Raw genomic sequence first — 27,585 nt, forward strand, 5'->3', positions numbered from 1 at the left:
CCTTCTTTGGGTAAAGGCTCTACATATAAGAAGCTGATGTATGTTAAAATCCAAACCTTCTTAGGGGAAGGAGTCCCTTATGTCCTTTGTTGGAACTTGGATATAGATGGCTGTGGAGGGACGTGGGCACCATGGGAGCAGGGCCTGAGCACATTTTGCCGACTTCAGTGTTTGTTGTGGAAGTTTCACTCCTTCAAAGGTCATCCCCCGTGACACCCTCTCCCTACAAACATATACCAAAGACACAACCGTGGACAAGTCAGTCAGCCCAAGAAACTGGGTTGGGAAGAGGCCTTGCCGTGAAACATCATTTTATTAATTGACTGATTTTTTTTTTTTTACAAAAATAAACATTTGAATGAACAAGAAGTACAAAAGCTTCTGGATATACAAACTCCAGGAGGGGGGAGAGGCTGGTTGTGGCTGTTTTGTGGCTTTCACTGAAAGCAAATGAGGCAGAAAGGCCCCGGCCCCACCCCCACCCCAGGTCCTGGCTCAAACCGCAACCTGCTCCTCAACCCCACATCTTGGCTCATACCATGTGTGCTCCCCTGCCCCAACCCCTGGGCTGGCCCGTGAGCACCCCCGGTCTGTGGCCAGAGGTAGCCTCCCCAGGTGCAGAATCACTGACTTCCCGGAGCATCCTGTCAAGTCTCCCGTCCGGGGCTCAGAGAAGAGAACACTCCATGACCGATTGTCCCCATGCAGCCCCCACTAGGCCATGGCACCTGTAGCAAGAGCAGCAGCAGCCGGGGCTTTGGCTACATTCTCACACGACACAGTGATAGGGCTGCCCGTGGAATTGTCCCAGTGAGGGGCAGAGTCCCCCAGCGGAGACCAGCCTGAGCCTTCCTGGCAGTCCAGAGGGTTGGAGAGGCAGTCAGCCCCCACAATTCCTGGCCCTGGAGCCAGCAGTCCCATATCTAGACTGGTAAACTCACATTTTAACATTTGGCTTTATTGCACGTTGTCCTGGTCACCTCGGTCTGTCTGGGAGGTCAGCCTTGTCTGCAGGGTTTCCCAGGTGACATACGGCGCTGCGAGTGCAAGTCTCCCTCCATCGGCAAGCCCAGCTGACCGGGATGGTCAGCTGGTCAGCTGAGCCCTCAGAGACGTCAGCCAGAAGCCCTCACATACGTGGTCTTATGGGGATCAGGGACCATGTGGCTCCATCCTGTCTTGAAAAAGACCAGCTGCCGACCTGGGGGCAGAGGTGAGAAGGAATAAGTTTGGATCTCTCTCTCCCTGGAGGCAGGGCTCCTCCTAATGTGACTGCCTGGAGGACACATGTATTTGTCTCATCATCTCAGCCTTCTTGTCTTCTCATCATCTCTGGCTTCTGGTGGGGGACACTACCTGTCACTCTCTTCCAGGGAAGTCCAGTCACCTCCCTCAGGATGTCCTTTCCCATGGACTCACCTGTCCAGGTGGTCTGGTTGGTGACCACGAAGGCCTGGCACTGGGCATGGCTCTCACAGACGTCCACGGCCTCGGCCAGGTTGAACACGGAAAGGAGGCAGCTTCCGTGGTGGTAGGACGGCCAGCAGCGGTAGTCTTCCTGGGGGATGGTGCTGTGGGGAAGGTGCTGGTACTCTGTGGGTTGGGGATGGAGCTCAGATGAGAACTCGGTGTGCCCAGGGGTGAGGGATGGGCCATTTTCTGAAGAGTGCAGTAAGACTCATTTCCTAGGAGAAAGCTAAAATCCAGCCCAGTCCCCCTCGCATGGAGATAAAGGCAGCTACCACTGTGAAACTGGGCTGACCCCTCAGTAAAGGCAAGGCTCAGATTTAGTTTTGGGGAGACACACATCTCCCAAATCTAAGGGCATGCAGCTGGCTCAGGCAGCACACAGTGCCACCCAGAGCCACTGGCCGTCCAGGTTGGTTGCTGAGGTGAGGACATGTTGGACATTTACAGTGGGCTTCTCACACTTCACTGTGTCTGTGAGTCTCCAGGGAATCTTGTTAAGATGCAGACTCTGATTCAGAAGGTCTGGGGTGGGGCCTCGGAATCGGCATTTCTCACCAGCTTCTGATGCTACTGGTCTGCCAACCACAAATAGAGTAGCATGAGCTTAGAGCATGCTACTTCCTTGGTCCTACTTCCTCCTGGCCTTGGGGAGAGGTTAGGGAAGCCTCCCTGGTGGGGGGCAGGCAGGGATTTCTGAAGTTAAGAGGCATGCAAATGAATGTAAAACACACAAATTACCATTTGGGAATCCACACCTTGAGTATTTAGGGAGGAGGCTGGAGGAAGAACCTGAGCGCCCCCCATTCATTACACAGAAGAGCCTCTGAAATCGCCTCCATCAGGAAGCGGCTCAGCGGCAGACTGCCTGTTCACCCGAGTCTTTCCCGCGGACTGCGGAGCCCGGCTCTGGACTGATAATGCAGAAACCCTGGGCCTCTGGTCACCCCGCCCTCCTGCCTCCTTCTTCTACCAGGGACTAGACCAAAGTCCAGGGCTGGCTGTGATTTACAGCCCCATAAACGGCGTCCTAAGGGACAGAGCCAGCCATTGTTCACCTCGTTAAACTTTATTTACAGGGCTAACGAGGGCTCCCCTACCCCTAAGACTGGCCGGAGCTCCTTGAATACAGAGGCTGCCCAAGCCTCATCCCCCTGCCCACCAGTTAAACCCCAGGGCCTCAGTGGAGGGACCACAGCCCATAAGCAGTGGCTAGACTTCTCCCCATGCTCTGGGGCTTCTGGACTGGTTTCAGTGTGGAGCCCCCTCCTCTTCCAGCCCCCCTCCTAGCCCCACAAGGGTAGGGGAAAGAAAGAGAAGCAAACATATGTTGTGTTCCAGCTGAGCTGTGGAATAGGAACTGGGTTAATTGCTTTCACACGCTTCACCTGGTATGTCATCCCCATAAGAATTTTGTGAGGCAGGTAATACTAAACCCAATTCACAGATGAGGAGTGAGGCCCAAGGTGTAAGTCACACAGTACATAGTGGGGTTTGGAGCCACCCATAGAAGGGGTGTCTGTCCCTACCCTGCAGTGTGAGGCCAAATTATAGTTGTTCTAGTTCAGCCAGAGATGAGAAGCCTCCAAGTGAAGGCTTCAGTCAGCATTCTCTGTGCATCACTCCAAGCGAGCCTTAGCGAGCTGATGACCACTTAGCCCAGGTAGCAGATGGGGGCTCACTCACCTTCCCATCTGCTCCCCATCTCCCAGCCCCTGGATCCCTGCCAGGGCACTCACCTGCTCTGCTGCCTGCTGTGGAGTTCTGCAGATACTGCCCGCTACGGTACAGATACAGCACCTTCTCCAGCTGGGCCAGGGTCTCGTCCACCCCCCAGGTGAGCTCTCCTGCAAGATTCAGTGTGGCTATGAGAGGGGACATGGGCTCCTATCCCTCCCCTAGGTAGGCAGCCAGCGGCCTTTCCCTCTCTCCCTCTGGAGCCTGGGCCCAGATGACCCGGTGAGGGGGGAGGGGGTTTGCCACAGAATGCCACTTTGGTAAATGACATTTTCTGGACCATGCACTGTCCTGGGTCATTCTTGTCCCCACATGTGCTGGGGGCGGGGCAGGGCGAAAGGAAGCAGCTGGGCCCTGGAGACCTCACCTGTGGCATTGACAATGCTGTCCAGCAGAGGCCGTAGTGAGGGTGGGGCACTGTGGGGCAGGAGGTATGTGAAGAAAAACCTGGGACAGAGAGAACCAGGGGCTCAGTGGTCCAGCCTTTGGGGACGCATCCTTCTTCTACGCCAACTTTGGGGTAGAATCTGGCCAGGGAGCTTGATCCCCCGGGTCTGCCAACTAGGCGTGTCCCCAGAATGTACCATGGAGGCTACTCGCATCGGAGGACGGGGGCACATGCTAAGGCCACAACCAACTTCATACCCAACTGAAATCTGAGGTCTGTTTTCCCCAGCTCAGCCCCACATTACCCCCTGGCTGACTGACAAGTGTCAGACCCATGGCTGGGGCCCAGCGAGGAGCTTCCAGAGGTGAAGGGCCAGGGGAGGACAAGGCAGGGCCAGTGCCAGTGGCCTGAGGCTCTGAGTCTGACACTATTTTAAGAAGCTTCCAGCTGCCACCCCCAACCCGGATTTCTCCTTGGAGCTGGCTATTTTTAGCCTCACCAGCAAGAGCCTGAATGTTCTCTTCTTGCCTGAGTAGAAGCCTTTCCAGGCCCCTGCTCCTTCATTGGTCAGGGCTGAGCCTGGGGCTCTGGCTGCCCTCCAGGACCTGTGAGGCTCTCTCCCAGCCATGCCCTCCCCGGCCCACTCTCTTGCACTGTCCTTCCTGAGTGGGGGTGGAAGTCACCTGTAGGCATTGTAGAGGTTGCGTTTCTCATTCATGCCCTCGCACCAGCCCTGGGCTGAGCAGGGCAGGGTGAAGTTCCTGGCTGGAAACTCAAGTATGCACTTGGCACTGCTTGTACACGGCGTCTCCTCCACCCGTGCATCATCCAGGTCCGTTACCTTCAGCTCCCCATCCACCAGCACAAACTGTCGGGGGCGGAAGTCCAGCAGAGTGACCGAACCCAGCGGGGAGTGGGCCAGGTGGTGGAGGAGGCGGCCCAGGCTCAGGCAGATCTGAGGGGCAGACACAAGGCTGCTCACTGCTCCTGTCCTGGGCTGGGACCTGGGGACTCCAGGGCTCCACACTTAGCTCGGGGGGGGGCTGGCCATTCTCCTCGAGGCCCCAGTGCTCACTAAAGGCTGAGGCCAGGGGCCTTACAGAGCAAGCCAGTGACTTTCTAGTAACCCTTGTCTGGCCTGACCCTGAATGTAACATGGAGTAAGTGGGAAGTGGGCAGCAGGGACGTCTGGGGATAAGGGATCTCCTCCCTGAACTTGCATGTTAGTATGGTCCCGTGTATGGAAAGAGAGGGAGGGTCAAGATGGCTTGAAGGTCTTTTCTAGTCGTAGGACACTGGCCCTTCTGCAGTCAGGCTGACAGTGTGTGTTGGTGGAGGGGGTGTGTGTGTGTGTAGAAGAGCACACAAAAAGTCAGGGTCATCTATGTCTTGCTTCTTTTTTTAACCTCTTGGCCGATGGCCGAGTCAGCTTTGCTCCATCTCCCTCTCTCTCCCTCCCCTGAGGAGGCATCAAAGCTGCTCTGGAGGGCTGGCCTTCTAAGGGAGAACCATCCCAGCAAGGAGCCTGGGGCCCGGGCCCCCCCTCCCTGCTCACTCGGAATCGATCCTCCCAGGACGTCTGTAGCAGCTGGATCATCTCCACAGGGGCGCCCAGCTCCGTGATGGTGGTCAGGGTGTCGGGGATGTCCTCGCTGTCCTGGTAGCAGTAGCCATAGAGCTGGGAGGCCCAGGGGGAGTCGTTAGGTTACAGGGTAGGGGTGGGGACAGAGCAGGGCGAGGCTGTCATATGCCCCCTCCCTCTGTCCCAGCATCCCTTCCCGGCCATCCCCAGGCCTCTGATTTAGCTCAGCCCAGAAGAGAATAGCAGTGTTGCCTGGGAAGCCTGCCCTCTGTCCCTGTAGCCAGAGTTCCTACTGACTATATGAACCCCTTACCTCTTGCCACTCAGGTAAATGGGCCGGTCTGGCTACCACGTGTTAACCACAAGCCAGGCATTGTGCTCCATGTTTTACATGTATAACTGAATTCTTGTAATAACCTCAAATGAGCATAGTAGTGACTATTACTATCTCCAATTTACATGTTAGGAAACCAATTCAGAGAGGTTAAGTTACTTGCACAAGGCCACACGGTGAATAAATACAGGAGCTAGGATTTAAATTTATGTCTTTTTAATTCTACAGCATGGTTCTTTCCAAGAATACCATTTGCTAATCGACTAGCCAGCAAATGGTTATTATATCTCCTCCCCTGCTCCAATCCTTGTCTATTCCTCATCATTTCCACTTTCTGGCAGCTTTATTTTCACTCTGCTCAGGTCTTGTGGGAGGAGAAGCAAGCTCCCTGGGGATTGGTTACAAGCACTGATAAGAACAAAGCATCTAGGGGGCATATCCTTAGGTGTTCTCTGCATACGTTGGGGGGCAGGGGCCACAAATATCAATGGGGGTGGTAGTAGGAGCCGGCTCCTGGGGAAGGTCAGTTCTTTGGGGGCATGGTCACCGGGCCTGCCCACTCCATATGATCCGGGGAGGGGCTTGGTACAGCTAAGCTGGTCCGGGACTTTTGGGAAGCCCAGCCTGACTTTGTCACTAACACCTAAACCAGCATCCACAGAGAACCTTGTTTCTCTCAGCCTCTTCCTCTGTACTCCACGTGACCTGGGGTCAGACTATGCTCAAAACAACCAGCACCCTGTGGGGTAGGAACATAAAGGCCGGGTTGTCCAGGGCAGAGTAGGGAGAAGGGAGAGCTGCACGATGTGGGGTGGCAGGGGGACCAAGCCCACCGGCTAGATGTCCCTGTATAGCGTCACCCTTCATGACATCATTCAAACCCTTCCCAGCTCCACTCCAGGCCCTTGAGTGCCCCATTCCATCCCAGGAGTGCCCTTGCAGCTCCCCGTCCCTGGAGTCAGCTGTCCCAGTCCTGCTGGCACAAGGGAAGGCACCACTCAGTGTCCGCCATCAGATCCCTAGGACTGTGACTTGGATCTGGGGACAGTCCCAGGTACCCTCTTCTTCCCTCTTTTCTCCGCCCCCCCCCCCCATTTCCCAAATCAGCCCAGGGAGGCCCCAGACCCTGGTGAGGCGGGGGAAGGTAAGGGGAGCAGCCCTGGGGCCTGGTTCTCATTTTCTTGCCCAGAGTCTGAGCCTTTGTGGGAAACTTCTGAAGGTTATTAAACACCCGGAGGTCGTTAAATGCGCTGTTAACGAGGTATTAATCAACACCCCTCAGGAAAAAATAAAAAGACACCATTAACCCCCCCAGGAAGCTTGAGGCTGAGCATTTCAGTCTCATCTTTTGTTCATTTGGGAGAAGAAATATACTCTAGCAGGGCCAGAATCTGGGTCCAAGCAGGCCAGGGGCCCCATCTGAGGCCTGAGGCTCCAGGACAACAGAGGTGGGGGGGGAGGTAAGACCCTTGCGCCCTTTGACCCTGGGCTATAGAGGACTCCATCACGTGAGGGAGGGAGGGAGGGCGTGTGTGTGTGTGTGTGTGTGTGTGTGTGTGTGTGTGTGTGTATCAGAGGTGAGGTAGGGAGGGGACACAGAAGATGGGTAGAGAGATCTCACCCAGGCAGTCCCTAGAGACCAGAGCGAGTGCTGGAAGGTGCCCCGTGGAACATGCTATCCTGGGCATTTTCTATTAGAACCCACAGTACCAACTTTGGGGCTGCCCGAGTAGGGGAGGGGGCCTCGGGCAGCCTGGGGGAGCGGGAACTCTAAGAAATGTTCTCTGGCTCCTCCCCAGCTCAGCAAACAGTCAAACAGTTTTGAAATTTTAAACGATTGAGAGGTACTAAAACAACACTATTTCTAGTTCCCTGCGCACCCTCACTGAAGCCTCCTGAGCAAGAAGACCCTACCACAGGCTTTCCTGGCAGCAGAGGTGGCATTGCGGAAGAAACCAAAGGGACAGTGCTCTGAGGATTGGGGGATAAAAATGGGTGAGACCCATCCCAAAAGCAGCTCCTGAACTCACACTAAGGGACTCCTGCCTCTCTGTAATGGTAGTTTCTCATCTTTCCCCCAACAGAAAGGACCTGGGACCTTATCCACCTTATAACACTTGTGCCCTAGGGACCAGTCTTCGTTTAGTGACGGAATGGATGAAAACTATTCAGCTGTAATTTTTTTCTTTGGCACCTTGAGAATTGTGCTGGGGACCTGACATTCAAGTGGAGGACATCCTGCAGTATGGGTGGGGCAGTTAGCTAGCTGCTTGTTAGGGAGTTTGGGTGGGTGAGGGAGGGAGAAGCTCCTTAAGAGACAGGAAAGCAAATCAAACCTCAAACCTGTCTAAAGAGAGGGGCGTCTTGAGTCAATTGATACTTAATGTCCTGCTAAGTCGCTCAAGACCTTCTCTACCACCTCAGAATCTGGCTGACACCCCAGGTTTCCAAAAAGTGGGGGTTTCCAAGAGCCCCGGGGAAGGGAAGAGAACAAGATCCTCCCAGTTAGAATGGCCACGTAACCAGCCACTTACTCCCTGAAGCTCCAGCGTCAGCCATGCAAATAAGCATAACCACCCACAACTATTGGCTCTGCCTGACCTGCAACCAGTTCGGGTCCCAGAACCGGGTCACAAGTGTCTGATCAGGGCTGGGCTAGCCTGCGGAGACCAGGAATCAGCAGGACTACACATAGCTCTCTGGCCTATTTCTCCTATTCTGCAATACCCACCCAGGCCTGGGGTCCATACTAGTAAGGAAAGGGGGGGAGGGACTCCTGGGTTTCTGATCAGTTCTGCTGGGTGCAGAAAGGTTAATTTGAATGGACTAGGAGGTGGAAGGTGTGGGCAAGGTTCCTCCACTGGGGAATCTGCATACAACCTATGTTCACGAGGCCAAGAGCAGTCAGGGATTCCCCTCTTAGTCTGCTCAGACATGTGCAAAGGGAACGGTTTGTCTAATCCTAAAGCCGACTCAAGGACGGAGAGCTGGAGGGGAGGAGAAAGTGGGTGTGTTAGGGCAGTGCTGGGACGTGAGAGGCCCACTCTCTTAGTCTAGCCTGGAGGGGACTCATCTTTTTCTTTGCCCCCGTCCCACACCCCAATGAACAGGAGAGACAGAGTCCCATTTAGTGGGAACCTAGGCATCTGGCCTTCTCAATCTTTCAGCCTCTTGATCATGTTTACTCAGATAATGTGACATTCAGGCCCTCAGCCTGTCCCCTGAGCCACTGAGTTAAGACCCCAAGGCTTCCCCAATGGTTCAAAGGTCCACTTGAAGGCCTGGAAAAACCCATGGTCACCTCTGGGAAGGGCTGTGCATTTTCTGGCCTACTACCCAATTCCCTCCTGCCCCTCCAGTGGTTTCTGGGTGTGGTAGCGGGTGGAGATAGTCTCTGGGAATCTAGCTGGACACAGGGTCTCTTTCTAGCCTTTCCCAACCCCATCAATGTCCCATCCCATCTTCAAAATCAGAAAGTCACTTTTTGGAAGTTGAGAAAAGTGGGGGTCAGATTCCATGAAGAAAGGGGACCCTACCACTGCAGTTGGGATCTCCTGATTCAGGGATGACCGCTGTCCGGCCTCTTGGCTTGGGGTCATTTCCCTGGTGTTCAACACCCTAGTTTCAGCCAGAAACAGGGTGCTGAGTCCTCACAGACCTCCCACCCTCTATCCTGGCTTCTGTCTTCAAGGGATATGGTGTGGAGGCTGAGAAACCCAGGAGTGAAAGGTAGGATGGTGCAGTGGGAAACGCTCATGGTCCGGGTTCCGCTCCTAGGTTAACCTGGACACAGTCACTGGGGCTCCGTTTTCTTATTTATAAGACCAAGGGTTCTCTTCCAGCCAGAGTGACCCGTCCTGGGCACGTCCAACCAGCACCCTCATCCCCGCACCGCCACCCTCGTACCTGCAGCACGTTGGGGTGCCGCAGCCGCTCCAGCAGCACCATCTCCTTGAGCAGCTTGTGGGCCGCCAGCCGATAGCAGCCCCTCCGAACCCCGAACTCGCGCACGCAGCTGCCCAGATCGTGGCCGCTGAAGTCCACCGCCTTGAGCGCCACCGCGGCGCCGCCGGGCAGGCGGACCCGGTACACGGCCTTGGTGTAGCCGGATCCCACGTACTGTGCGCCGGACACGTTGCGAAGCGCGGCGCAGCCCAGGCGCGGGCCCGTGCCGGAGGAACCCGGGCCGGGAGCCGGGGGCCAGCCCGGGGCGCCGTCGGGCAGGGGCCGGGCCCGCGGGAGCCGGGGACGCTGCAGGCCCGGCCCGCCCGGAGCCAGGTCCATCAGGCGCCGCCGCTCCGGCCGGCCAGCCCCCGGCCCGGGGCCCCCGCGGGAATAGCGCTGCACCTCCTCGTAGCGCGCTCGGATCTGCCGGGCCAGCTCCCCGCGGCCCCCGCGACGGCCCGGGCCCGGGGCTGGCGATGGCCCGGGGGACTGGCCTGGCCGCGGAGGCTCCGAGCCCGGTGCGAAGAGCACGTTGAGGACGGAGCCCAGCAGGAAGGAGGCGCAGAAACCCGCGGCCACCGCCGCCCGCCGGCGCCGCATCGCTCCCCTCCCCCCGGCCGGCCGGCCCCGCGCGGCTCCCCGGCCCCGGCCCCGGGAGGCTCAGGCTCCGAGGCGGCTCCGCTCTGCGCCCCGCCGGCCCCCTGCCCAGCTCGTGCGCATGGCCCCGGCGGCCCCGACCCCGGCCCCTCGCGGGCCGCACATCGGCCTGACACTTGCCTCCCTCCCGCCCTGCCCCCGCCGCTTATAAGGCCCGGAGCCGCCCCCGCCCCCGCCCCCTCCGCCTCCGCCTCCCAGCTCCCGGCCTGAGCCCGTCTTCGGCGCCGCCCCCTCCGGCCGCCCGGCCCGGCCTTCCCCGCTGACTGACAGCAGGACCTCCTCCCGCGGCCGTCCGGGCCTGGGAAGCGGCGCTGAGGCGGCTCCGGCCCTGCCCAGCCGGCGGCCCCCAGAGCTCCGGCCGGGAAGAGGGGGAGGGGCCGGCGACGACCCCGCGCAAGGGCGGATAACCCGGCCGTGGCTGCCGGATAACGGGACCGGGAGGCGGATAACGGAGCCGGCCGGGCTGGGTCGGGGAGTAGATAAATGGGCGAGGCCGGCGGGTAACGGGCTCCGAAGGGGGTTAGCTAGGTCTGGGGTGCTGGAGATCCGCGTGATCTCAGAGCGCCCTCCCTGGGACCCGGGGCCTCGGGGTGGGCTGAGCGAAGGGCGGGCGCGTGGGTCCCGCCTCCCGCGGGTGGGACTAAGGGTGGCGGCTCCTCGCCCAGTCCAGGATTCGCGGGCAGGGTGGCAGAGAGGCGGACGCAGAGGGGCCGGCACCTGCGAGCGCGCGTGGGACGGGAACTCTGGGATTAGAGGAATAATCATGAGGTTTTTGGAGATACCCTGTTTAACCTCCTCTTTCTGATTTCTGATTTTCCTCGTCCCTGCAGCCTAAAATAGAACCCCTCTCCTCAGGATCCCCGCAGTCAAAAGCAGCGGCTCACGAACCATATGTATATTAGTTGTTACTGCAAAGAGTGCATTAGGACCCACGGACGTGAGTGGTCCAGACTGTCTATGGCGTGTGTGCATTGGTGTGTCTGAAGGGGCCACTTTGTGGGAGGAAGGGAATGCGTACTTTGTATGTAAGTTGGTGCTGACTCTACCAGAACTTCTGGTCCCTCCTCCTCCCTCCCTGATTGCATCATTAGTGCTAATTGAGGGGCTTTCACACGCCAGTGCATTAGCTGTTTGGAGTGAACTCCCCCCTCCTGGGAGAGATAAGCCCCTGCCCCTCCCCCTCCCCAGCCCTCTACTTCCCCACTGCCCTGGAATTGTCCACCTAGATGGTCTCACCTTCCTGCCTCCTTCTGGTGCTGGGCCGATTAAGCTCTTTCCTTCCCCGCAGTGTCAGAGACTGGAGAGGAGGCAGGGATGGGGAGGTGAGCCCAGAGCCTCCTCTCTGAGAAGGTGTCCAGAGAGGGGAGATTTTACTGCAGGGGGCTGAAGAAATCTGGTATTCCTATAGAAAGCAGAGTCACTGTGATGAGAGAGAAGGCAGGAATCTCTGCCTGGACACGGAAGCGCAGAAGAGACGACTGAGTCCTTGGTCTCCAGCCTGTGATCCCACTGAGGTAGGGGCATGCAGCCCTGACTTCTGTGGTTCCGGAAGACTCAGAGAGCTGGGGCGCCTTCTAACTTAGCAAGTATGGGAAAAGCAGAGTGAGAGAAGCCACCACGATTCTCCTGAGAACTTTGGGTTTGGTGGTGTTCTGTCTGGTCCTGTTTAGCTGTTCTGCCTGGTGCTGGCCCATGGCTGCTGGGTGTTGGGGGAAGGCTCTGAGCAGATGCCCTCCCCAGCCCTCACTCCAGATGTCTTTGGTCTAATTAACTGTGCTGGGAAAACCAACCTGGGTTTGTAAACAGAGCTACTGGCTAAAGTCAACAGGGAGCAGCAGCAAACAGCAAACATTCCCCTCACACTCAGCCTCAGTTCAATCCAGCCCCCTGGGGAAGAGGAGAGCCTTGCGAATCATGAGGCCCCCTGGCTCAAAGCTGAATCAGGGAAAACCTATCTGTCTCTGTGACCCCTAATATGGCTATTTCCTTACTAGTTCCAGAGGCTCCTCTCCTGGGGAGGAACAGAGTTGCCATCCCAAGATAAGCTCTGCCCCCTTCCAGCTAAACACCATCCATGAAGAAGCCATTGTGTGGGGGATATTCCTTAAAGAGCTTTCTCTGGGGCCTGCTTTGCTCTCAGGTCTTGGAGAAGCCTCTGAGGTAGGACTTGGCATTGCGGGTCTATAACTCAGAGTTGGTGAATATAACGTGAACATTGTTAAGTTCGTTACACATCATGTAGGTATTATAATAACATGTTCCAAAATTAGATAATTATTCCTGTGATATCTTTGCCAAGCTTCAGTGTTTCTGTTATGGTTTGAAAGTTCAATGCACACAGAGGCCTGAGAAACAGGCACGAATGTACGTACAACGCGTACACATAAGCCTACTGAGCAGCAGCCTCGCACACACAGGAACAAAGACATTTCAACTCTCTCCTTCTCACACTCACTCTGTCTCCCACACCAGCTCCCAGACACAAAGACATATACAATCTTTGATGGAAATGGGTTTTTGGCCTCTGAAAAAAAGGGATTGCACTTTTTGAACAGATTAGCGTTTCTGAACTGGCAGTACTTGAGTTCTTAACCAAATTTTGCATGTTTGCTTTTTTTTTTTTTTTTTTGCCACCCAGGGAGAGGAATCATCCTTTCAAAGAATTGAAAAAGACACAAAACTGCTGCTTCAGGTTCCAGGTCTACCATCTGCCCACCTACTCTGCCCCAAAGAATGGGCAGGGCCAGTCGCCTGGACCTCCCAGACCAGTGCTCAGGCCAGTGTGCAGCTCAGAGCGCTGAGTACTCTCAGACCAGAGTTTCTGCTAGTGTGAAGGCTCAGTGTTGGAGACACACCGTATTTTCCTGCTCCTCCTTCTGCCTACCACACCCCAACCCCACCCAAACACTAACTTGGATAGCAATCCTTGGGAAGGAAGCAGATGGCCCAGATTCCAAAATGCCAAATTTCTTTGGAAGTGTCTTAGATAACTTTGTTCTGCGTGTTTTGTTAGATTGTCCTAAGCTGCCAGGATTGTGATACCAACCTCTCAGCAGTCCTCTTAATTGTCTACCTTTTCCTTGTAGCCCAAGTCTCAAGCCCCTCTTTTGGAGAGCAGTCCTCCCTTGGTATCCACAGGGGATTGGTTCTAGGAGCCCCTGTGGGCACCAAAATCCACAGATGCCTAAGTCCTTTGTATAAAATGGAGTAGTATTTGTATATAACCTATGCACAGCCTCCCATATACTTTAAATCATCTTTACATTGCTTATAATACCTAATATCATGTAAATGCTATGTAAATAGCTGTTATACTGTATTGTTTAGGGAATAATGATGGAGAGGAGTATCTACATATTCAGTAGATACAACTATCATAGGCCTAACTACATAGTACATGTAAGCAACAATATAACAGTTTTTTCCCCAAATGTTTTCCATCCATGGTTGGTTGAATCTGGGGATATGGAACCTGCAGATATGGAGTGCCGACTGTATTAGTCTGCTGCTCAATAACCTGGAGCATAAACTGAACTGAACTTTCAGACCTCTGTGAGCTGGCCCCAGCCCTCTACCTAGCTCAGTTAACCCTCTTTTTATTTCCCTGCACAGAACCAGACTCCCCCAGCCTCATGCCTGCACTGTCTCCCGAGTTACAACCACCATTTACTTTTTTTTTTTCACTGTGCCCTCCCAGTTCTTCCTTCCTGAAATGCCCTCTTCCAGCCTTTCCACATAATCTTTGCTAGCTGGTTCTTCCAGGTCTCCCAGAAAGTAGTGAGTTACAGATAATGATTTTCCGACTGGGGATACATGGTCCCTGGGATCTTGAAGGTTTGTTCTGAGTTCTGTGGATGTATTTCATTTAAAAGGAAATAGCAAAATACATGTCTCAGGTCTTGGAAACCTTGATGTAAAGAGCTCAGGACTTGGAGTTGGAGAAACCTGGGTTCAGATCTCATTAGCTGAGTTACTTTGGGCAAGTCAGTTCACCTCTCTATGTAGTATTAAGAAAATGGGAGATGATAATAGTACCTACTACGTAAAGTTGTTGAGTGGTTGAAATGCAAAGACATTGGCACAGGATAAGCCCTCAGTATGTGTAATCTATTGCTAACATTAATAATAATATTAAACAAATAAACATCTGTGACGACATGTTAGGCAACCTGGTTGGCTGTAACCCTGCCTAGAGGCAGAAATGACTTTAACTCCTTTCTATTTTGGTTTCCACTGGTGAAATCTCTCAGCCTCCTGGGCTCTTTCTCTGCCTGGAATTTTCACTTTTTCCCAAATCCGCAAACCAGCAGAGGATCAGAGGAGGCCTCGCTGCCTCCCTCACCCTGCGGTGAGCTGTGGAGGGAAGATCATGAATCAGGGCCTGATTACTGATGCCACAGTGACCCAGAGCAGGGAAGGGCTCAGCTCCAAGTTCCCTGGGGCAAGGAGCTGAAGGAGGGAACGGATTCAGAAAATGAGGGGGGAGGGAAAGGGTTGGAGCCAGGCAGCCTTCTCCCCCACCCCCACTTCCCTCAGGTAGGAAGTGAAGCGGACGTTTCCAAAATATAAAAAACAGATGATGAAGGTCAGGTTTCCTACACACTGGAGAGTGGAAGCCCCAAGGCAGAGACCCCAAGAAATTATCTGAGACAGAGATGAGGTGCAGAGAGTGAAAGAGAGAAGAGACAGGTAGACAAAGACGCAGAAACATGGAGACAGACAAAACCCCCTGGACCTTGGGAAGGGTAGTCAGACAAAGGGCGGAAACCCCTGACTCAGGCGGGCTCTTTCTACTTGTTTCTGGAAAAGAGCTTAGTTCTTCTGTGGGTCTCAAGATGGAACATGAGCCATTCTTGTTCCACGACCCTGGCAGAGGGTGAGGCCCTCCAGGACCCCAGAAACCAAAAGGTTCTGTGGGCTCCCAGAGCTCTCACTGCCTGGGCTGGTTTCTCTGTCTGTCTGGGCCTCCAGGTCTGTGGTCTAGCGAGTCCCTCTCAGTCTCCCTCCCTGGGCCTCGCTCTCTTCTTTCTCCCTCCTCCCTCTTGCTCAACATCACCTACCAACCCAGAGAGATGCTCTATGACAGCTTCTCTTTCTTTCCCTTTCCTGGCTGTCTGAGATGTGTGTCCTGTCTCCTTCACTGTTCGCTTTGATTAGAGGAACTGGGGGGTGGGTGGGGCTAAGGACAGAGAAGACTGAGAGTTGACTGTTTAGAGCTATCACCCAGCATTGGACCTACCCCAGAATTGAGACTCAGTCCTGAAGCTCCTTTAGGGGTGAAGAACAGTGAGGGCTGCACCCCAGGGCCTCTGTTCCCCCAGGCAGATAGAGGAACGGAGAGTTGGCCATTGGATCAATGGGTGATGGATGGTCTTTGGTGCAGGGGGTGGTGGAGGGGAGGCTTTTGCCTTTGTCCAGAGGCCTTTGTATGGGAGAGGGATGGGAATGGGGAGCATAGGGGCCAGTGATGGGATCTAACATATCACATCTTCTCTGAGCCAGTGGGGCAACTTGTCTGCTAGGCTGTGGTCAAATAGGAAGAATCAATTCTTTCTGAGCAGCCTGAGGCCTCTGATTTGGAAAGTGGTGAGAAGAGAGGGAGGAAGAGGGGCTGTTGAGTTTGTGCATCTGGTTCCGGACCTCTACTGGGCTGACATTTCTCTCCCTCTTCCCCAGGTGTCCCAGGAGGCTGGCCTGGACCCAGACCCAGGAGGAAGAATACTCCTTACAGTTAGTGAGGCCTTGGCCTTGCCTCTGTCCTCAGGAGCTTATGATGTAATGGGAAGATACACCTGAAACCATCAGGGACTGATACAAAGGAGATTATGGAAGGTCTGGGGGTTGGAGGGCAGGTAAGAAAGAGCGGGTCTCCACCTGGAACCCCAGTGGAGAACTGTTATGTACGGAAAGTCTACTGTGTGCCAGGAACTGTCTAACCTCTTGACACAGACTGTGAGCTCAGTATTATTACACCCGCTTTCTAGACGAGGGAATTGAGGCTCATGAGATTAAGGAATCTGTCAAATGCCACACAAAACATAAGTGGCAGAGTAGACCACCATGAATCAGAAAGCAGCAATTCAGGCCCTGATTCAGCTCTTCTCTCAGCTCTTTGTTGGTTTGGGGGGGTCGTGGGAGGGGAAACCAACCAGTCAAAGGGAGAGGCAGAGATGCAAAGAAATGCCACCAGTGGGAATCAAGATGGAAGTGCGTTAAGGTTATTTTTGCCTCTAAGCAACAAAGTTTGGTTATAAAGATTTATTATTTTATTGTTCTTATTAACACCAATGATAGAGCACACTTATTAAATGCCTTTCATCATCATTTAATCCACTTAATACTTTTAGCAGATAAATACTATTATTATCTCCAATTTTCAAGATGAGAAAATGACATAGAGAGGTTAGGTAACTTGTGGCAGAGCTGGATTTGGACACAGCTGTGTCTGACAGCAGAGCTCATACTCTCCCATCATCCATCCTGCCGCCTGGAGCTTAGCTCATGAGCTGAACTGGGCTGGGCTGATTTCAGCTATAAAAATCCCAAGGTCAGTCTTTCCAAGCCCAGCACTGCAATCTGGCTTCAGAGATGGGGGGGCTGGTGATGTTTGAGCCTTTGGGCTACAGAGGCAGGCCCTGTAGAATAGGGGGATAGTGAGGAGAAAAGGAGGGAGACACAGAAAGAGGGACATAGAGGAAACCCTCACCATCACCACGGAGAACCCCACAGACTCAGGAGCTGACACTAAACCCCTATGAAGTGTTTTTCAGAGACCCTGGCAGACTCTGTAAATCATTCCCACTTTCCTCTTCACTGTCGGGGAGAGGGAATGAATCAGCAGTGATGGCTTACAAAGGGTTAATGAGACTCTGTGAGTCTGCATGGAATTAAAATAATTATTAGAAAAATTCCAAAAAGTACAAAATAGGAAGTAAAAATTACACAAAATCCCTCCATTAAAAGATTATATATCATAAGATGTAAAAGCCACCTTGCCTGCCCCTCCAACCCCACCTGCAGAGGTAACCGCTAGGAAGGATTTACTGTGTAAAGACTCCCTGAGATGCCCCGTGGATTCATCCTCTCCTTCCCCCCACTAGTTTCCCTTGATGACTATCTCATTTCTGTACCAGCAGGCTCCAAGACACCTCAAAATCTCTTTGATGCTTCCACATTCAAATTTAAGTCCCGTGCTTTTTTTTTTTTAAAAAAAAATGTCCCTTTGATTTGCTCCTTTATTTCCTCATTGTCGTCCTCCCCAGGCCAGGCTCTTCCTCTCACAACTGGTCTGTCGATTGGGTCCCCACGAGGTTCTTCTCCCACCTCAAAGCATGTATGGGCACCAGATTCATCTGCCAGGAACACTGCTTCCGACACATCGCTTTTCTGTTCTAAAATCTGTAACGATTCCCTGTCATTTGGAGGATAATTTAGCTTGGCATTGAAAGTCAGTTGCAACCTCCCCCTCCCCGTCTGCATCCACCAGGACTTCCTGACTCAGTGTGGCAGCCCTGCAGGCTGCTTCACCAACCTTACAGCAGGCTCTGCTACTCCCGCCTCACGACACCCTTGCTTCACCTGTCCAAAGCTTGCCCGTCCTTCAAGGCCGTTCTCAAGACTTTTTTTGTTTGTTTTTCCTCCCCCCACACAGAAAGCCTTCCCTGACTGCTTGAGTTCACATCCATTGCTCTTTCCCCAAATGCCTGAGTGCATTGAGACTGTACCTCATGATTCAGAGAGTCCCCTGGTTGGAAGAGACCTTGGGTCTGCCCATAGAGTAGTAGTTCCCAGCCTGAAGCCCAAAGAGCCCCAGGAGTCTGTGAATGTACTGGGGAGCGGTGGAGCTCTTGTCGATATTTTAGAAAGCCTATCAGAAATGATACGTATTTTATGATAAGTTTGCCCAGTCAAGGGAAACGGACTTTCTTTGCTTGTAGCTGGATCTCTTGTGTTCATGAATGACTGGTTGTTTAGTAATAAAAATGGGGGGGCGGGGGCGGAATTGTGTTATGTAAATATACCCTGGTAGGCAGACTCTTTAAAAAAGCTAGTATTTGTGGGACAGCAGGAGGAATAAAATGGACCTTGATGGTGAAACACTTGGAGCCATTGATACTGCCCAATCTCCTGACTAAAGTACGACTCCTCCCTGACATTCAAATAGCCCACTCACCCCCACCCCGCAGCCCCATGACGGACAAGCTCACTCTCTTGCAGGTAGCCAAGAGGTGAGTTGATCGTAAAAATCTAAGCCGTCTTCCTCCGGACACTCTTCAAGTATTTGAAGATAACTTAGAACCTTCATGGGCTTCTGGTTTCCAGCAGGCCCAAGACAAACCTTCCTCCATGTTCTCTGAGGTCCCACATACTGTCTGCCCACCCTGCTCCGCCTTCTCCATCTCTTGCTCTTCCCCCTTACCTAGGCCCTGCCTCCCTATCTCTGCCCTAGACTCACGTACCCTCACTTGCCCCTCATTTGCACCTTACTCTCCCTCCACCCCCATTTCCTGCTCCTCTGCTTGGAACACTCTTGTCTTCCCTCTTTGCCTGCTTACTCCATTCCACCTTAGAGCTCAGCTGCTAAGACACCTCCTCAAGGATGCCTTCTGTGATCGCCCCCACTATGGGTTCTTGGAGCCCTAGGTACCTGTCCATGGCAACACTCACCGTGGTTGTAATTTCTCTCATTGTGTCCTTGGATCGAAGTCTGTCTCTTCTAGACTAGATATTCCATGAAAGCAGGGCCTTGTTTGATTTCTGCTCCCAATATTCTTAGCACAGTGCCAAGAACTATAGGCAATTAATTAAATATTGACTAATATTGTTATTTGCTATTTCACAAGGCTGTTAGAAACAGGTAATGTAGGCAAAAGCATTTTGTAAGCTCTAGATCAGAGCCTAATTTTAGGAGTGATTACTATTTCTACAATTAAATGTTGCCTTTCTAGAGGGATCCAGATGTGTATCTCTCATGCCTTCCTCCCCCCAACCCCCCTCCTTAGCTTGGTAACAAATGAACTAGTATATAGACTGAGCTTTCCTCCCCCCTCTCTTTCTGGTTTAATAATTGGTTATTAAATAAAAAAAATAATCTGTCTAAATGGCATTCTCTCTAAGTGTTCTATCTTCTTCTTCCTCTCATTTCTCTCCCCCCTTTTAATCCTACCTTTATTGGTCTCCTACCCTGTGCTGAACACCAAGCAAATAACTAGGGACACAAAGAAGAATGATGCAGTCTCTATCCTAAGGTAGTCCTTGAAATATTCTTGATGTAAGAGGGTTTCCTGGGCCTCTCCCCAGTTCATGCTCCTCTGACTACTTACTCTTTTGATAATTCTCCTCTCAAAATGGGGCCCCAGGATCTTTGCACTTGCTGTTCCCTCCACCTGGAAGGCTCCGTGGTTGGCTCCTTCTCTGTATATTCAAGTGTTGGCTCAAATGTCATCCCATCAGACAGCCTCCTCTGACCACTTTCCACCACATTACTGTTTTGTCCTCAGAACACGTATCATTGTCTGAAATTATCTTGATATATCAATTATATTTTTGTTTTTGTTGTTGTCAGTCTCCCCTCATTAGAATATAAGCACCATGAGAGCGGGGTTTTGCTTTGTTCACTGCTGTATGCTCCAAGCTCCAAGTAGTGGCAGCATATAGTAGCTAGTCAGTAAGTAATTGCGGGGGGACTACACATGACATTCCAGAGCTCTTCTGCCAACTCAGGCTGAACCCTTCCCCTCCTAGGGTTTGGACACCATGCATCTAGTAATGCACTTGTCCTCTGACATTTTTCAGAAATACCAGGTTTATGTCAGAGGCTAAATAATAAATGTCTCCTCATCAGCAGAAAAACATCTTTTTCTTTGTCTCAACCAAACCCAACCTCTTTATCATGAGCCTGGTTTCCTACGTCCTGCAACTGTGACCTGAACTTCTCCCCAGAATTTACCTGCCTTGTGTCTCGTTCCCTCAAAGCTCTATTTTGTGACTTTCAAGGTGACAATCAGTTAATCCAATAACCGAATCCTGCTAATGTGCTAACGGGAGAGGGTGAAAAAAAAGGCTCCCAGCTCCCTCCCTTCTGACTCAGGTAACATCTGTGCCTTTAACAGGGCCCTTCTGGAGACAATTAAATAAATGCTTTATTGAAACAATAAAATTAATAGGGGTCTCATGGAACTCAATGAAAGGTTTTTAAAAATTAACTTCATTGTTTTTTAAGCTTCAAATTAAGCTTTGCTAGGCAAGGGGGTGGGCAGGCCAAATTTTTATTAAAGCAGGTCCCTGCCCACAAGGCCACCCTCAGTGGGGGAAAAGGCAGTTGAAATCCCAAGCCTGAGCTTTTTCTGGGGAAGGGCCACTGCTGCCATTTTGGGGGCCTGGCTCCAATAGGCTCTCCCAGCAAGAGGCGAGGTTTTACTAAACCGTAGGTCTGGTTCTGTCCCTGGGTCTCCATGACCTCATAGATGGATTAGCCCCAGGCCTCATGAGATTTGGGTGCCCTAGGTCAGGTGTCCCATCACAGGAAGTGTCTTGATGACATTTATGTTGAATGAATGAAACCATGAACATTGGACATACTCATTCTGCCAGGAAGTAGGGAAGGGGCACTGGTCTGGTTCTGCGTTGGTCTGGATGCAGGCCCACTCACTCCCCATATTGCCTCACAACCCCTGCCCTGGCCTTGTGACCTATCGTCACCCATTTCTCCCTAAGAACCATTTTCAATCTCCTGAAAGACCTAAGAAGTCCAAGTGTGTCAAATCAGAACACAAGGCCAGAGTTTTTGGAAAACCTGTGGGTGGTTCTGCTGGTGGGGGCTGGGGAGCAGCTGTGATGTGGGACCAGGGGTCTTCCTCATAAAGGATTTGCCTATCTTGGAGGGTGATGGAACCCTGGTTGGGGAAATTTTTGTGGAAGATGTGGTTCTCTGTCCAGACGGATGGAGCTGGCATCAGACTGTCTTCAGGGCTCCTCATTATTCCTATCAAGGTAGCACATTGATTCAAACCATCTGTGGGCTTGTGAGGTCTGATTAGACTTGGCGTTTCCAACCTTGGGCTCCCGACTTACGCCCTATGTGAGTGTGAGGAGCAGGCTGGAGGTACGGTTCAAGTCCAGGGTGGACCCTCTCCCTAAGCCCCAGACTCCTGGTCCCCAGTGACTCAGGGCACATAGCGCCAGGCCCCTCTCTTCCCCTGGGCTGCCAACAGGTACTGGGAGGGGTTCTGAGCTGAAAGTCAGAAGGCTTCTGCTCCCAGCTCTGCCCTTAACTAGTTATGTGACGTAGGAGAAGTTTAGTCTTTCCAGGCCTCCGTTTTTTTCATCTGTAAAATGGGGATAATGATACCTGCTGTGGTTGTTTTGGGGATCAAATGAGGCACAGGTGTGAATCACTTTGATGTGCATGAAAGAAAGACTGTACAAAAGTCGTTGTTTTCGTAATGGTGTTCCCAGTCTGGAGGAGTAGAGCTTTCCTGCCCTGGAGTTGCTGTCCTTTGAGTACCTGGTTCAAAACATCTTAGGGCTCTGGAAAGGGGCATAAAGCCTTGGGGGGCTTGGTTTATTAACTCTGCTGGCCCCTCACTTCCCTTGGGGTGGCTTCTACTCTCTTCCTCCCTCCATCACCCTCCTAGTCTCCCAAACTGGAGATCTGTTCCCACGCCTTTATCCCCTTCTGTCTATTCTGTCAACACTTCTTATTTCTTCCTTTGAAATCCACCCTAGACTCACTTTTTCTTTCCCGGCCCCACTGCCACTGTCTTAGTCTTAGCCATCATTACCTGAGTTTCCTCAGGAGCTCCCCAGCTGGTCTCCCCACCATCACTCTTCCTCCCCGCCATGCCTTCCTGCATAAGATTGCCAGATTAATCTCCCCAAGGGCCACCTATTATCAGGTCACTCCCCTGCTCAGGAAAGCCCAATGGTTTCCCACTTGTCTCATCAAGGCCATTCTCCCCTATGTGTTTTCAAACTCTTCCACTCTCCTGTTACATCTGCTCTATGCAACCTGATTCCCTGCAGTCATCGCCACCTCCCCACCCCCCCAACACACACACACACCCTCCTCTACAACCAGGCCAGCTTCCTTACTGTCCTCCAAGGAAGCTGTGCCCATTCCGACTTCTGTACCTTTGAACAGGCCATTAACCTACTTGGAGCGGGAATACCCTCTCTGTCCTCTCTGTCAATTCTCTCCAGTCTGCAGCTTTCAGCGCAAGCCTATAGATACTACCCTCAGAATCTTCTTAGGAGTTTGTCTTACGAGACTATCTCCCTGCTCTAAAATTGTCTTGCTTATATTGGCAGTACTGATTTAGTATCAATATCAATTACCTTTCATTTCTTGTCCCCCTGCCCTGCCACCCTAACCTAGATTATAAACTCTTTGGGGTCTGGGACCCTGTCTTCACTCTTTCCGATGACATCTAATCAAAGGCTGGATGCCCTGTACATCTTGGTTGATTGGATGGACAAAGAAGTCTGGTTCGGTGCATGGAGACTGAGTGGAGAGATTCTCTAATCTAAATAGAGATTCCGTGTCCCCTCCCCCCTCCCCCACCCCCCTGTTCTTCAGAATCCCCCCTCCCCATGTCTTCATCTATCAGTAATAAAAGCAGGAACAATAGGGGGTTTCTTTCTAATTAAAGGGAGCAGTTAGTGTTTCTACTTCAAAGCCCCGAGAGAGAAGACTTTTGTTCCTTGGGCCTGGGATCTCTGGGAGCTTGGGTTGGGTGGGGAAGTGGAGGAGCTCCAGGCCCAGCCAAGCATTAAGCTCGTGAACCTGAGATCCCCCACCCCACCCCCACCCCCTGAGTTTGCAGTTTGCAGGCCGAGAAGCTCAAATTTAAAACAACAACGTAATTTGGTAACTTCGGCTCTGATAAAACAGTTGGGGGAATTTCTTCTCTCCTAGCGTCTGAAGCCAATGTTATTACAGGTGTGTGCTTGTCTCTCCCACACCCTACCCAGCCCCTGTTGCCCCACCACACACAGCACACACACATGTGCCACGCCATGACTCAGGAAGAGGACACGGTGCTCCCTTGTTGGGCACAGCCCCTCACCCCTGTTCCCAGGGCACTCCAGCCTGTGGTGTCCCACACACCAGTTACTGTCACACTTATCATCTCTCCACCTCTAAATTCATAGGAACAAGGTACCCTGGCTGGAGAAGAACTGTCTTTTCTCGGTTCAGCTGCAAGTTAGCATGGCAGAGAGGTGTTTTCTTCTTTTGATATACAGACCCTCTACACTAGGCCCAGACTGATTCCCCTCCTGATTATAAACTGGCCCCTACCTCTGACCACGGAGACCCCACAGTGCGGATATGGTTATAGATGGAAGCTCCAAAGTGGCCATAGAGTGTGTTCTCATAGTAGACCTAATAAAGAGCATAGAATGGGTCTTTGTTCTAACAAATCATCTCACAAATTTGATCTATTGGCATAGGAGGTAGGAAGAGAGCTTTTTGGCCTAGTTCCACTGCTGAAACTTCGTAAAGCCCACAACGTCCATCCATCCATCCATCCATCCATCCATCCATCCATCCATCCATCCATCCATCTTCTATTAAGCACAGCCTTTGCCATATAGTGGTAAGTAAGGCTAAATACAGACCCTGTCCTCAAACATCTCATTGTTAGACTAATAGCATAGGTTTTGGCATTTTATGATCCTGTATTCAAATTCCCCCTCTTTGATTTACTAGCTGGGTCACTTTGGACAGTTACTTAATCTTTTTCAAAGCCTTAACTTCCTCATGGATAAATTGGGGATAATAATAATAATGACCTCTAAAGATGTTAAAAGGATTAAATGAGGTCATCTATCAAGTGCTAACACAGTGCCTGGCACACAGAACATGCTCAATAAAGGGGGAGCCTGGAGGAGACTCTGGGTCTGCTGGGGATGTCAGAGAAGGTTTCTGTAAAGGTGGAGGTTGGGGGTCAGGGGGTGGAGGCAGCCCTTGGATAGAGGCTGGAGGGAGTGGGACTTGGCTTGTCTGACCAGACCTGTTGGGTCCCAGAGGAAGAAATGATATGCATGTTCCACTGAGTTCAAGAATGGCATTTCCCTGCAAACTATGGATGGTATATTTTGAAGACCACAGAGAGGTACTATTCCACTGACACACTTAATTAACACATGCCACTAACTGATGAAGGTGAGAAAGCTCTCAGCATCAAAGGGCATTTGATGCTAGTGGTAGATGGTGACACAATGCTGTGATCGCAGTGAAGCAATAATGTGCTTCGGAAATTGATGACTGAGAACTTCTGTCTGCACACCTGGCCTCTGCTCTGACCTTGCCTTCTCAACTCCTTTTCTTTCCTGATCCTTGCTTCCTTCACACTCTTTTGTCTTTGCGGAGCACAGAGAGACACCCCTGTCCTCACTGCTTGCTTTCCTCATCCCCCCAGGCACCTTGGTCCGAGGTCTGGTCTGGCTTGACCAAGGGGTCTTGTTTCCACACACATGATGCTGCCAGCTTAGGGCATGGCCGCCCTGCTGCGGCCTTGCTTGCTCCCCTGATTATTTCTCCTTAATTGCGCATAAAGAATGTGAGGAATGTGGAGCAGACCGCAGGAGGAGGGCTGCTGCAGCCCCCTCGGGGATGGGGAATCGGGGATTGGGGATTCTGAGCTCTGGATGGGAGAGCTGCAGATGGTCAGGAACCCCACATAGTACGTGTCCTTCCTGATGCCCATCCCCCTCCCCATGGCGGAGGGCCCACTTCTCCAACCTTTGATCCGTCCCTTCTCAGCTCTGGAGCTTTCTTCTCTCTCTTTCTGCACAAAGAATTTCACTTCTTTGTAAAACTGGCCATGATCTCCCCTCTTCCCAGGAGTCTGCCTTGATTTAAACTCCTCTGACATTGATCGTCCTCATCAATCTATAATTCCAGGTGGAACGCTAAAAGCTATCCTCTGGAGGAGGAGAAGGAAGCAGTGATTCTGGCTCCCCCTTCGCCTTGCTTGGCTGCAGGGAATCCTGTGCCTGTGCTGAAGGAAGATGAGTCCCAGGTGTGAAGTGGCCTGTCAAGAAGGCAGCCAGGTTGAGTGACAGCTGGAGCGTGACTGCGAGGACCAGAGGGAAGCGCTGCATGTTTCTCCTCAGCCACTTTCCTCTGCCCACTCAGGGTCCAGCTTCCAGCCTTCTCAGATGGAGTGCGACATAGAGGAGAAAGCACAGACCTGGGTTCAAGTCCTGGCCCTATTCTGTCACCTGTCAACTGTGTCACCTCAGGTGAATTTGTTTATCCTCTCTGGAGTAAATTTTTCTAAAAGATGTTGTGTTTCCTGCAGTAGGTGTAGTAGGCCATTCCGATAGAGATCATCGAAGGGACAAGGTGATGCTGAGACACATAGTCCTAGGACTTCCACGCAGATCACAGAGCTGCTCTCTGCAAATGAATGGGTCTACAGCATGCAGAAGAGCAGCAGTGGAGGGGGTGGAGAAGCTTTGGCAAGCCTAGTGCTGTGGCTTTGGCTCCTTAAGGGAGGACAGAGAGAGCTACCTTCCTCCATCTTTCCTCCCCTGAGGCCTGACCGAAGGCGATGGCTGATTCTGCAATGGGTGCGGTTTAGTGTATATTTAAAGAAAGACTTCCTGTCCAGGAGAGATGTTTTGTGTTGAGATAGCTAATTCTCTGTGAATAGCTGAGCGTGGGCTGGTCTCCTTATTTTCACAAACAGGGCCGGGATGGGGACTGGCTGGGGTGCAGGCCAAGCTCACCCAGAGGTGGGGGCTGGGCAAGGAGATCTTTCCTGGCCTTGTCCCACCCAGACTCCACTGATGCCTTCAGCCTCCTGCCTCCTCCACTCACTGGTAGGCGGCTGCTTCTGGGTGCTCCATTTGAGAGTAAGTGGCAAGGCTGAGAATACACTGGTTTTATTCTGCAACTTCTGGAAAGTTCCTGCTGTTAGTGATTTGCAAACTTCTCCTGAGATGAAAATTCAAAACAAAGTAGGAAGTAAATGGGCCTCCTTAGCAATGGCACAGGGAGCTGTATCATTGGGGGTGTTTGTGTGCACGGGCTCCTGAGCAGGGCCGTGCGCTCCTTCATCTTTATGGCACTCAGAATGCTGGGCATTAGCGGGGCTTAGGACAGAGGCTATCCTGCCAGGCTGACACCGACGTTTCCCCCATTTCCTGGAGGCAGAGGCAGTTTTGCCCTCTCCTCTGTGGCAGGAAGTGCCCAAGGAGAACCCCAGGGCCACCCGCAGAGAAGAATCCCAATGAAGTTGATTCTGTAGCTGGAGGATGAGGTGGGGAAGAGCAGCAGGAGTTGGAGGAGAGTGTGGAACGAAGGGAATAAGGCTTGCGGTAGATGAGGTTAGAGTATTCATTTGCAGGAATTTATCTTCCCCAGGACCAGGCTGAGTCTTTTCATGAAGTTAGATGCTAGACCTCTCTCCTCCTCAGAGCTGCACCCCTCCTGGAGCCCACAAAACAGCTCTGTGCATTGTCCCTTCCTCAGCCCCTAGCCCCAGCCCCATCTGGGCTTACATTCCTGTTCAGAGCCACAGCAGCCTGGCGGCGGCCATGACTAAGCCACATCTGGGGCTCTCATGGCCACATCTGCATTTGCCCCTCTTAGAACCGCTTATTTCTATTCTGACTTTTATCTGCATCTGTGGAATCTGTAGGGGATCTGTGGGTGGTGGGTTCCCAGCCTCAGGAGCTGTCAGTTTTCGGGGGAGGGCTGGGCAGGACTCCATGTCACCAGGCCCAGAGAAGCTGCTGGGATGGGCTTCAGTTGCAGGCATCAGCTCCTACAGTTTTGCAGTCATGGATTCCTATCTTTTTGGTTCCAGGCAGAGACAGCTGGGAAGTGATCCTGTCAGAGCCCATGCCTCCCTCCTCCCCAGGCTCTCTCCCTCCCCTAGTCCTACTCTGCCTATGCTAATCGTACCTTCTCTTCCGGCAGCTAATTATACTCGTTACTGTTACTGACTCCAGGTTAGTGCTCCTAGATGACAAATGGGGGTGGTGGCAGAAGAGAAAGAACACTCATATTGCATATGAGAGGGAGATACATGTGGGGGATGAGAGAAGGGCAAGCAAGATGGGACTGGGCACAGGTGGCTTCAGGAGGCCACCTTGGGCTATCTCTGGGGTCCTTGGACAGTTTTAGAAAGGAACCAGGTAATGCCAACATGCAACAATAAGGGCCAGGGTTGTGTGGCCAAGAAGCTCCAGGCCCACAAGCCAGAAGTATCCATGAGTGGACTTCTTCTGGCTTTTAAGCCAGAACACCTAGGGCCATAGACTGACTGGTTCTCCTAGCTGGCCTCTGATCGGGCATGTTTGTGGCCAAAGTTCCCTCACTGGGTCACCTTCTCAAGACGGATAGAGAGTGGTGGTGGTGGAGGTGGGGTGCACTGAGCATTTCTTGATGTGGTCCTTCATGGTTGGACAGACACCCTGGCCATAAAGACCCTTAAACAATGCTTAAACTAGGAAGGTATA

The 27,585-nt window shown here is 52.4% G+C and overlaps 1 protein-coding gene and 1 long non-coding RNA gene across 4 annotated transcripts; one reads left to right on the forward strand and one right to left on the reverse strand.

Moving 5' to 3' along the window:
* Positions 1–281: 281 nt before the first annotated feature.
* On the reverse strand, positions 282–10,205 carry PKDCC (protein kinase domain containing, cytoplasmic). Its single transcript, XM_019757071.3, has 7 exons — positions 9,415–10,205; positions 5,148–5,270; positions 4,276–4,547; positions 3,572–3,651; positions 3,207–3,314; positions 1,420–1,593; positions 282–1,201 (listed from the first exon to the last, which is right to left on the reverse strand). The coding sequence occupies exons 1-7, from the start codon at positions 10,051–10,053 to the stop codon at positions 1,116–1,118; spliced, it is 1,482 nt and encodes a 493-aa protein (XP_019612630.2). The 5' UTR covers positions 10,054–10,205; the 3' UTR covers positions 282–1,115.
* A 235-nt stretch (positions 10,206–10,440) lies between these two features.
* Positions 10,441–26,323, forward strand: LOC109461097 (uncharacterized). 3 transcript variants are annotated; one of them, XR_016020472.1, is made up of 7 exons: positions 10,441–10,577; positions 10,941–11,047; positions 11,399–11,624; positions 12,105–12,270; positions 12,749–12,886; positions 15,787–15,962; positions 25,019–26,323. It is a non-coding gene; the product is annotated as an uncharacterized LOC109461097 (long non-coding RNA). The 3 variants fall into 3 exon arrangements; XR_016020471.1 differs by having other exon boundaries at positions 11,519–11,624; XR_016020473.1 differs by lacking the exon at positions 12,105–12,270 and having other exon boundaries at positions 11,519–11,624.
* The last annotated feature ends 1,262 nt before the right edge of the window (positions 26,324–27,585 follow it).

The sequence above is a fragment of the Rhinolophus sinicus genome, chromosome 2 (assembly GCF_057876585.1).
Source record: "Rhinolophus sinicus isolate RSI-liver-muscle chromosome 2, RSI-T2T, whole genome shotgun sequence".
NCBI lineage: Eukaryota > Metazoa > Chordata > Mammalia > Chiroptera > Rhinolophidae > Rhinolophus > Rhinolophus sinicus.